Source organism: Protopterus annectens, chromosome 13.part0 (genome assembly GCF_019279795.1).
Source record: "Protopterus annectens isolate FY-2018-M chromosome 13.part0, PAN1.0, whole genome shotgun sequence".
NCBI lineage: Eukaryota > Metazoa > Chordata > Ceratodontiformes > Protopteridae > Protopterus > Protopterus annectens.
This window is the reverse complement of record NC_056747.1, coordinates 631122093-631134122: the sequence shown is the minus strand read 5'-3', so window position 1 is coordinate 631134122 and position 12030 is coordinate 631122093. Positions and strand designations below refer to the sequence as shown.

Genomic DNA, 12030 nt, shown 5'->3' with positions numbered 1-12030 from the left:
TTGTTTAATTTGCTTATATACATTCAGTGTTCTGACAGTTGATTGGGTTATAACTTTTTTTTTATTGTATTTCAGGGTGTTATTTTACCACAGATTATTTGTGGGTTTGTAGTAAACCTGTTGAATGCAGTAGCAAACTACATCTTTATATTTGTACTACATCTGGGACTGGCGTAAGTAAAATCTATTTCTGTTTCATTCAGTATTTTTGATATCCCCAACTGTTTTGAACATCTGGGCAACAATAAAAGTTTACAAATTCCAGTCAGTCAGCATACACAGCAGAAGCAGAAGCAGAAGTAAGGCTAACAATAACTGGTAGTAGGATGCAAATCAGTCAGGGTGTTTATTAATTCATATTCGGTGATCTGTTTCCTGATTTGCAAGTTAAGGGGTGGAACAAACATGTTTTTGTTTGTTTGTTTGCTTGTTTTGACTCTCAACTGAATAGCAACCCTTCCCCCCATTATGCTGAATCAGCACAGCTGTCCCCCAGGGAGACAAGACCCAATTTGTTCTTCCTAGGGACAAGGGGACAAGTTTTGGGAGAGGTGTTTTCCTTTAGCTTAGCCATTACTACTATGCAGGCCTGTAGTGTCCCCAAGAGTAAGTGCGCAATGGCCATAAATGAGGGACCTGAATCCTAGTGACAGGCATTTCCTCTGTGACTCTCCCTGCTTTCAAGCAGCTCTAGTGATATCATACTCCATCAGGGATTCTACATGGCGTTCACACTCTGAGCATGCACTCTCTGACCATTCTTCCAGAGGAATGAGCAGGATCCTTCACACCATCCCTTTTTCATGGCCAGCTTCTTCAGCACCTGAGCTACTAATTGATTTCAGGTCATCTGAGCTGTAGTCACGGCTTTCTCTCTCTATACAAGTGGGGCTGACTTGCAGAATAAACATTTCAATGACCTGTTTTTATCAGTGTCCTCAGCTGTTCAGGTTTGTAGTTTTCTGCAGTCTTTATCAGCTAACTATAAAAACATCAGACTAGTATAGTAGACAGAAACAGATAGAGATGGCTTAGTACATTGGCAAAAAAGGAAATGAAGCAAACTATAGCATCAACAGTCACCATATTCCTTTAGTCCAGTATTTTCAAGATCTTGTTTACTTTGTGCTAGGTTTCCAGTAACTATTAAAGACAAAAAGTCATCCGTACGTAACTTGGAGTTTCTAGAGGTGCAAAGGTGAGATATCTATACCAGAGGATTGTAGCCCCCCAAACATCTCTAACGCTCAGGTGAAAACTGCTCTCTCCAAGGCAAAAAACACAGCATCCATGGGACCAGATGGTGTTCCCGGTTGTGTGCTCCACGAACTCAATGAGGAATTAAACCCACAGTTAGGGCAGCTGTTTAATCTTAGCCTCACCTCAGGATACGTGCCTAAGGAGTGGCGTATGGCAACTGTGGTCCCACTTCACAAAGGCGGTGCCTCCACCGACCCTGGAAATTACCGTCCCATCAGCTTGACAAGCCTGATCTGCAAAGCTATGGAGAGGATCATAATGGAACTCATAAATAAAGACATAGGGGACTTGCAGACTTTGGATCCGACCCAGTTTGGCTTTGACAAAGGCAGATCATGCCTTTTAAACTTGGTTGACTTCTTCGAAACAGTCACCAAGGCCATTGATGAGGGAAAGGCAGTCCACACAGCCTACCTCGACCTGGCAAAGGCTTTCATCACAATACCCCACTCAGCTATCATTGAAAAACTCATCAGCTTAAATGTAAACCCGTATGTCACAAGATGGGTTGCAAACTGGCTAAGTGACAGAACCCACAGGGTCAGAGTTGCTGGCACCATGTCAGACTCAAAGCCTGTCACAAGTGGTGTCCCACAGGGCTCAGTCCTGGGCCCACTCCTGTTCGGCATCTACTTTTCAGAAGTACAAGCAAACACAGGAGGATTATGGCTGACAAAATTTGCAGATGACTGCAAACTGGGCGCCATAGTTGAGAACACATCTGACACAGATATCCTTCAGAAGGGTCTTATAGAACGGATAACTGGTGCCAGAGCCATGGCCTAAAGTTAAACGCCAAAAAATGCATAGTCATACCCATCGGGAAAAACAAGGTTACTCCTAGTTACCATATAGGTGGCAACCCACTAAGCACAGAAGAGGTTATCAGGGATCTGGGGACCCAGGTTGACAGTAACCTTTCGCTTGACACTCACGTTGCCAAAGTAGTTAGGAAGACCTTCTACATTGCCCACCTGATCATGAAGGGATTCACATCTAGATCAAGGGAAGTCATCGTCCCCCTGTACTCATCACTCATCAGACCAGTGATTGAGTACAATGCCCCATTCGGAATGTATCTGACACGACACCTGCAGCAACTGAAAGGCCCCAAAGTTCCTCACCAAAAGGATAAAGGGTCTCAAAAATATGTCCTATGCTGCCCGACTGAAGGAACTCCAGCTCTATTCAGTCGCTTACCGTCTGCTCAGAGGTGACCTGTGCCTGACATACAAGGCCATGTCCAACCCAGAATTGATGAACATGCTTCACCTCAAAAATCTAGATCCCTCAGAACTACAAGGGCGGGAGACTTAAACCTTGACACGGTTATTAATAGGGCGTGCTGGAGGGACAGATTCATCACCCAGAGACTCCCTATGCTGTGGAACAAAATCCCGGTACATGTGAGGCAGAGCACCTCGCTGGCTTTGTTCAAGAGAAATCTTGACCAATGGATGGGAGATCACAGATATACCCCAGGGATTATCTCAGTGTCACTGCTTGACAGAGGCACAGCAAAATAATGGGCATAGTATCCTCCAAACTAAAGGGGTGGCGAAAGCCACAAAACTCTGGGCTAGGCTTATAAATGCCCTTGGGCAGATAGCCTAGTATGAACCTATGAACCTATAAGTAAGGTTATCTAATAAAGTGAAAACCCATTATCACTGGGAAATTGCTGTTGGTGAGTAATGTTGGACATTTTTCCCTTTGTGTCTTGTAGGGGTGATCCTGTATGGCCCTAATTCTAACTACTAGTGCATTGTAAAGCAAAAAAAAAAAAAGAAACCTTCTTAGTCCTACTGTAAAGTTTGCTCTTAGGTTCATAGGTAGGTACTAGGCTATCTGCCCAAGGGCATTTATAAGCCTAGCCAGAGTGTGTCAGCTTTCGCCGCCCCATTGATTAATTAACTGATCCTCTGTCAAGCAGAGCCATTGAAGTGATCCCAGGAGTGTATTTTCTGTTACCCATCCACTCGTCAAGGTTTCTCTTGAAGAGTGTTAGTGAGGGGCTTTGCCTAATGTAGTTTGGAATTTTGTTCCAAAGCATGGGGAGTCTCTGTGACAGGAATCTATCCCTCCAGCATGTTCTATTTATTGTTGTTGTGAGGTTTAGCTCACTAGAGCACGTGGCTCGCAGTGACTTGGATTTCTTTAGGTGGAGCATGTCCATCAATTCTGAGTTGGACATGGCTTTGTAAGTCAGGCAGATATCACCTCTAAGTAAGCGATATGCCACTGAGTACAGCCAGAGTTTTTTCAGTCGGGCTGCATAGGACATATGTTTGAGGCCAGTAATCCTCTTGGTGAGGTACTTTTGTGGTCTCTCCAGCTGTTGGAAGTGTCTTGTGAGGTACATCCCAAATGGGGCATTGTACTCTACAATGGGTCTGATGAGTGACGAGTAGAGGGGCACTATAACCTCTTTATTTCTAGATGCAAACCCTTTAGTAATTAGATGGGCCACATAGAAGGATTTCCTAACTACTTTGGCAATATGATTGTCAAAGGAGAGATTACTATCTACCTGGGTCCCCAGATCTCTTATTACCTCTTCTGTATTATGTGGTAATTCGTGGGTGTTTTGTTTTTCCCAAATGGGATGACTATGCATTTTTTGGCATTTAGCTTGAGGCCATGACTTTGACACCAGGTGTCTGTCTCGGTAAGGCCCTTTTGGAGGATGTCTGTGTCAACCAGAGAATCAATTATGGCTCCCAGTTTGCAGTCATCGGCGAACTTGGTTAGCCATAGTCCTCCTGTGTTTGCCTGTTCTTCTGAGAAGTATATGCCGAACAGTAGGGGTCCCAGGACCGGGCCTTGCAGGACACCACTTGTGACTGGTTTAGAGTCGGACCTGAAGCCCGCTATTCTTACTGTGTGAGTTCTGTCTGTAAGCCAGTTGGCAACCCATCTCATGACATAGGGGTTTATGTTCAGGCTAGTGAATTTTTCTGTAATACCTGAGTGGGGAATGGTGTTAAAAGCCTTGGCAAGGTCAAGGTAGGCTGTGTGAACAATCTTTCGCTCGTCTATGGCCTTGGTGACTGTCTCAAAGAAGTCAACCAGGTTTAGTAGGCATGATCTGCCCTTAACAAAGCTGAACTGGGTTGGGTCAAGTGTTTGGAGGTTCCCAATGTCTTTGTTAATGAGTTCCATGAAGATGCGCCCCATAGCCTTGCAGACCAGGCTAGTCAGGCTTATGGGGCGATAGTTACCAGGGTCAGTTGTGGCCCCTCCTTTGTAGAGTGGAATAACCATTGCTGTGCACCATTCTATCGGCACGTAGCCTGTGGAGAAGCTGAGGTTGAACAGCGTGTTTAGGTGGGGGGTTAGTTCGTTGTGTAGTTCATGCAAGACGCAGCCTGGGACACCATCTGGCCCCATTGACGCTGTGTTTTTGGCTTTTGAAAGGGATATTTTTACCTGTGCATCTGTGATTTCCAGGACACTACACTTTTCCAGTATTGTTGTGGGCTCTTTTGGGGGTGAGAGGGGGGTGAAGTTTGCACTAAATCTATCTGCCAGGATGTTGGCAATATCAGTAGGTTCAGTATATTTTGTGCTATTTTGCACTAGTTCAGTGTATATCTGCGAGTTGCCACTTAGATTCTTAACATAGCTAAAGAAGGCTTTGTGGTTATCTTTTGAATCCTTGGCTATTTTTTCTTTCGAAGTTAGCCTTGGATGATTTTATGAGGGACCTTAGTTTCTTACTGATACTGATCAGGGATGTCTTTCCTTCTTGGGATTTGTTTTGTTTCTGAACTAGTTTCCTCCTTCTATTGTATAGCCTGTTTATGGCAGGGGTCCACCAGACTGGTTTCCTTCTCTTAGAGGAGTGAGTCTTGGTTTTGCTAGGGATGGCATGATCCATGCATCCTTGTAGGTGCATTTGTAAAGGTTTCTGCATCTTGGGCAGCGTTATCCTTTAGCGTGGGGGCTGTGAAACTTACAGCCTCTGTCTTAAGTAAGGTGAAGTTTGCTTTAGAAAAGTTTTTTACTGTGGTTTCCTTAGTTGGGGGTGGTGGTGGGGTGTGGAATTATTAACCCTTTCACTTGACCTTCCTGTTTTTGAAAGCTATCCTTCTGCTATTAAACTGGTTTCTTGCCTTGATAAGATAGTATCATGTCTGCTTTAGCCTACTGCAGCTGATGTAGGGAGTCTATATTAGATTGTCGAAACGACATTACAGCAAATGCCTTTTCAACGACACACATAGAGTGAAATCTGAAAACAGCAAAAGCTCAGGTCAGTGATTTCTTTCCTAGGGAAAAAATTGCTTGGCCTGAGCCATGACATTGCCCTTTACCCCACTGTAGTGCAATCTCAGAGTTGGTATATTTAGTTAGGGGGTGAGTGGGGGGCATATCCCCCCATCATTGGGGGTGTGGGCAGCGAAGCCCCCCATTTTGAAATGTTTTAACTAGTCTGTTGTGTCTTGTTGGTCTAATGATTTTTTTCCCTAGGAAAAAAATCGGTGACCTGGGGTTTCGCTGTTTTCGGATTTCACTTTTTATAAGTCATCGAAACAGCATTCGCTGTAATGCCATTTTGACAATATAATATAGACCCAATGTAGGGACTTCACATGTAGAAGCTGTTTACATTTACTGTTTATTCTATTTCCAGGGGGTCTGCTGCAGCCAACACCATCTCACAGTTCTTACAAGCCAGTCTGCTGCTTCTATTCATCTGGTGGAAGAAGTTACATACAGCAACCTGGGGAGGTAATGTATGTCCTGCTTCGTGGCCACAATTAGAGACAACTGCCAGGATTAACTTTGCAGTATTTCTTGCCTAAATAAGGATATTTTCGTGCTGTATAATTTGAGATGGAAGAGCCTCTGAGTAAAAGCCCACTTCCATATTTGCCTGCCATTTCTTCAGCATCTGTGAACTCAGTTTTAAAGAGCACTATTGCACTTGAGTGTGGCCTCCCCTAAAGCATTTTTCCATTAGTCTTCTTTAGGACATTGTTGCTAATTACTTATGGGAGAGTGGACCCAGTGCCAGCCACTGGCCTGGCATGGAACTCTGAAGCCTGCCTTATGCTTCTTTATCCACTGGCCAAGTGAAATACTAAAGCAGGTGCACATATAAAGCTTTTAGTGACCACATTGGTAGATAGAGTGGAGTGGTTGCAATCTACTTCTTGGATATGCTTTGTATACCACTGATGAGATCCTTAACCCTGATATCTCCACAATATTATGTACAATGATATATTAAGAAATATGTGCATGTTCATGTGAATTTGTCCCATGATATTGTTAGAGGACTTGCAGAATTAAAGACCTTGTACAATTTTCTTAGTACCTACTTGTTTTATTCATTCTTCGCAGCACAAGGGCTTCCAGACATGTCTGGATTTCCTTCAAACTTCTAGCAAGCAACAACAGGCCAGCTATCACAATAGCCTAATTTATGGCACACTTGCACTTGACTTTAGTAAGCTACACATGCTACTCTCAATTTCTTCAATTTTTGACATATTTTAACAAAGTAACAGTACCCTAAATCTTGCAACTCCTCCCAAAAAAAATCGTCAGAGCACTTATAAGTGGTCTATGCCATACCAGGGATATTTTGACGTTAATTGACACATTTGATACTCTAGAGTGACAGTCTGCATCCATTTCATTTGATAAGTAGCACATGACACTTTTTTTTAATTCAGTCCTGATTGCTGTTGTGAGACTGCTACATTTCTGTTTTAACATTTGTAGGCTTCCATCATTGTAAACAGTTTGATGTGTTAGACACACAGAAAATTGCAGATACTATGATGGATGGGGACTGCAGTCTCTTAATATGCACTACTACTGCCTGTTAATATGTTTGGTGCACCTGGTCTTAAATAATGTGAAAGATATAAATTTCTGTCTCAGGTTATGACCAACACCCACCACACCATAATGAGCTTCACACTGAACAGCTGCAGAGTAAAATTATAATCACTGACTTCCAAGGATTTCACCCATCTTGCCCTCAGTCCAGTATCTTTCATTGCTATCTCACCAACTGTAACTGGATTTTGGCCAAGATAATTTTAGGTATATGCGTGCGCGCGCGCGCACACACACACACACACACACACACACACACACACAGTTTTCTAGAAAGTTATAATGATACATTTCTAGTGCCAGTGCCCCTTTTCCTTTCTTTTACCAAGAACACAATTACTCTTCACTATAATAAGTTAACTGTATCATACTCATTTGGTAGCCATGATCAAAATAGTCAATCTTCAGAAGGGGAAGCCAACACTTAGTTCACTAGGTTGAGTGATTACCTTTCACAGGATCATAGCATCATAGGAGGTTATTAGGCTAATGGTCCTGAGGCCCTTACAAGCCTAGCCAAGAGTTTATCCCCAAAAAGAAACCTCAATCAACACCTTTTCCCCCTGTCAGTGAGGGACACAGGTGGAACTCCTGGGACAGATTTGTGGTTTCCTATCCACTCATCAAGGTTGCACTTGAAGAGGGTCATTAAGGTATTCTGTTTGACATTTATGGGAAGTCTGTTCCAGAGATGGGTCAGTCTCTGGGAGACAAAACTGTCTCTCCAGCAGGTTTTGTTAATGTCGCATATTAAATTCAGGCCTTTTGAGCAGGTAATGCATGAAGAGTTAGATTTATGGATATGGAGCATCTCTAGTAGGGCAGGGTCCGAGATTGCATTGTAGGCAAGACACAGATCACCTCTGCGCAACCTGTACGATACCGAGTAGAGTTATAGTGATTTGAGCCTGTCCGCATAGGACAGATGTTGGAGGCCATGGATTCTGTGTGTGAGGTATTTCTGTGGCCTCTCCATTTACTGCAGATGTTTGGAGAGGTACTTACCAAACAGGGTGTTATACTCAATTATTGGTCTAATAGGGGAATAGTACAGAGAGGCAATAACCTCCTTTTTTCTTGATGCAATCCCTTTACATTTGAGATGAACCAAGTAAAAGGCTTTTCTGACCACTGCCACTACATGATGGTGAAATGTGAGATTGTTATCAACCTGAGTACCCAGGTCTCTCACCACAGGTTGTGTGTTTAGGGGTTGCCGTTGATGTGGTAATCAGTAAGGGTCGTGTTTTTGCCATATGGTATGATGATACATTTTTTTGCATTTAGCTTGAGGCTATGACTTTAGCACTGGTCATTAGTTGCTGTGAGACCCTCTTGCAGTATTTTAACATCACTTGGGGATCAATGACAGCACCCAACTTACAGTAATCTGCAAACTTGGTCAGCCCCAGGCCTTTTGTCTTTGCCTGGACCTCCGAGACGTAGATGCCAAACAGTAGGGGTCCCAGGACAGATTCCTGGGGGACTCCACTAGTGACAGGTTTTCTATCAGAGGTGGAGGTGCCTATTATGACCTTGAGGGTCTTGACAGTGAGCCAGTTGGCCACCCAGCTGATAAGACAGGGATTTACGCCAAGTTGTGTTAGCTTTTCAATGATGCCTGAATGGGGGATGGTGTCAAAGGCCTTGGCCAAGTCAAGGTAAGCTGTATGTACTGATGTTCCTTCGTCCATATCACCAGCAAGTTTCTGAACTTAAATACAGCAAAAAGTTTCTGAGCTTAAAATAAATAAAATTATGCAATGCTCTTTGTAAATTTAAATATAATGCAAATAAATGCTCACACACAGAAATGCAAATCAAGATTTAGAAAGACAAATGGTATAAAGAAGTATGCTGACTACAGCTATTGTGGTCCCATTTTTAAGCACTAACTAAAAGGTTCAGTACATATATTTGCTTCTGACTTTTAAGAACCTTCAGCAGTTGTAGGAAACTCACAGGCAACAATTCTCTAACAAGATGTCTCAGTCCAAGGGGATCATCTGTATATTTATCAGAATACAAATTATTGCTGCTGCTAACAGCTGCTCATTAATTTTAAAGCTATCTTGTGTTTTGTATTTCCTGTTTGGCTTTGATTTTAAAACGTTTGCCCGTCTATAATGAAATAGAAATAAGGTAACATAACTTTAATAAGTAAAAAACAAAACTCTGCAAATGTGTACAAGCAGCAATTTTAGTTGCCAAGGCAAGCTGCATTTTGTTAAAAAACAACTACACATTCTATATTTTTCACATTCACTGTGTTGCAAAATGTACTGGAAGAAACAGCCACATTCACACAACTTTCACATTTTCTGAAAAAAAATACATGTAACAGCATAGTACAGCTGTTCCACATATCACATGTTTATTGAATCTTTACTAAAAACTGCTGCAGGTTTCACACAGCCTGTCTTAGATACATAGGGAAGGGTCTAGGCATGGCTGAAAAATAATATATCTATGACACAAAATTACATAAATATCACTTTATCTCTGAAGAATGATTGCATGAATGTAAGGAAGTGATGTTTTAGCACTTATATTCAGCATAATTACGACCAGCCCTGATCAGTACAGAAAAAAGTTAACTGCTGTGTCAACATCTTCCATTCACTGTTAGCAAAAAAAATAATAGCTCAAGCAGAAAACTTTCTCAAGTAACTGAGAGCTGTATTATAGTTTTAACATTAGCTGTTTAACATATTTGCCTTCCATTGTTGCCTTCATGTCTTTTTTTGTTTGATACTGTATCAGTGGTAGCATTGTTGCCTCACAGCAAAAGGTTCTGTTCGATTCTTGGCAGGAGTGCCTTCTGTGTGAGTCTGCATGTCCTCCCCGCAGTCGAGTGGCCTCCGAAAGACATGCGTGAATGGGCGTGCCTTCGCTGAAGGTTGGGCGTCGGGCTGGAAACTCGGCACCATAAAAATCTACTGCCAATCATTAGTGGACCGGAGTTCCGCTGTGGCAACCCCCTAACCAGGAAAAGCCGAAAAGACAAACAACAACAACTGTATTGTGTTGTGATGTTACATGATTTCTGTAATGTAACATTTTTCTACCCCCCCTCCCCCGAAAATAGGTGGGCCTTTCATGTTTAGCAAAAGAAACTAAGTGAAAAAATAAAATTAAATGAATGGCTAGATGGATAAAATGAACTAAGTTTGTCAGAAAACTAAGGAAAGCTGTCTCAGTTCTTGGGGTAATGTTCAGACTTGTATCTTTGAAGTAGTTTTCTTCTATTAACAATGTTAAAAAAAACTAAGCTTACTGTGAACTGAATGTATGATAAGAATTTGCTGTTCTATTTAACAAGGTATGAATGCTAAAATATCTCATCACAGCAGTTTTGATACAGTTCTAACTGCAATGGGCAGTACAGAAAGCTGCCTTCTGTAAGATTTATTGCAAGGAGTTTAGTTATGATTTCTGTTACCTGTGGAGTTTGCATGTTCTACTATTGTCCTTACACCTCCCCAAAACATGCTGTTTTATCTTCCCAAAATATACTAGTTGACTGTGTTCTCTAAATTTTCTCTCTGTCTCATTTCAATATCATATTTTATCCAGACAATGAGTCTCACTAGAACAAGCAATTTGGAAAATTGGATTAAATATTTGTCAGCATAATTTATTCAGACATATGAGTAATGAGAACAACTTTACGATGCAAAATTAAATTTTAATTTTTCTGCACTTCACTATGGTTTACTCCCTAACTTAAACTGTAGTAGTCCTAATCTTTATTTCTGATAAAATAATTTGTTTTTGAAGGTAGTAATTCTTAATGCAGTGGGCAGAGTTCTGTCACATGAGGGCAGTAGCAACAGAAGAACTGTTTTGTTGAAAAATCCTGAATTCATGCAAATAACATGCAATAAATCAACAGATGTTATGTAGTCCTATCTCGCCTACATTCTTCACATGTGGGTTCGGAGCCGAATGTCAGCTCCGACTCGGCCTATTTACTAGCTCGAAAGTCTTTGATTGGCTGGGCTAAGATGGTATCCCACAATACATTGCCCCACATTCCCAGATCTCATTTGCCGCTTGTAGAGCTCGGACGTGGTCTCGACTTGGCTGTGGCTAAGTATTGCTAAAAACTCTTTCTTGTGAAAATTTTTGGCTAGTTGTTCTTATACAAATAGAGTTGTTCATAGTGTTGTTGCTGCGTTATTTTTTGTAGGTTGTGAGTGTTTTTGTGTGTGGTATCCCTTTATTCCTTCGGGTTAGGCCCGTTTGAGTTAGAGGACCTAGTCCTCCTTGTGGTGTTTGTCTGGCTGTCTTAGGTGCGTTTTACTTAATTTAAGTTGAGAACCATTTTATTTAGAGGTTCTCCCCTGTGCTTGGTTGTTGGTTATACTTGTTCTTCCGTTTCTGTGTTAGCGGTTTCCTGCCTTTTGTCAGTATCGGCTGCTACAATTGTTGGCTTGGCATGTCTAAGGAACAAAAAGAGCATAAGCCCTCGGGCTTTAAAAAGTGTACAAAGTGTGCCTATAAAATGTCCATCACAGATGGACATTCGGTCTGTGTTTACTGTTTTGGAGCCATCCACCTTCAGGAGTCGTGCAGTTTCTGCCACGCCTTTAGCCCTTGGGTGCTCCAAGAGAGGAAAAACAAATTGATCCTAAAGGGACTGCTAAAACTGTCCTTTGAGGAGGATTTAGGTTCGGCTCCCAGCTCCCAGTCGAAGTCTAAATCCTCCAAATCGAAGAAAAGGTCTTCGGCTCCATCTATTACTTCGGAGCCACCTTGTAAAATTACCATTGTCGAGTCTGCTTCCTCAGCTCCACCGGCATCGGGGCCACAGGAGGTAGCTGTGTCGACTGAGTCTGCGTCCGCTCCGATAGTTTTGGAACCAATTCGAAGCCGGTCGCCAAGCTTGAGGCAGGATTCTCCAGATAGGAGGTC

General features: G+C 42.3%; 1 protein-coding gene across 4 annotated transcripts in view; it reads left to right on the top strand.

Moving 5' to 3' along the window:
* The window catches only part of LOC122787538 (multidrug and toxin extrusion protein 1-like), a 677270-nt gene that overhangs the window by 341548 nt on the left and 323692 nt on the right, over nt 1-12030 (top strand). For all 4 annotated transcript variants that reach the window (XM_044054307.1, XM_044054306.1, XM_044054309.1 and 1 more), the window contains exons 7-8: nt 76-173; nt 5897-5994. In XM_044054307.1, the coding sequence (XP_043910242.1) occupies nt 76-173; nt 5897-5994 (196 nt within the window). The remainder of the gene's footprint in view (nt 1-75; nt 174-5896; nt 5995-12030) is intronic.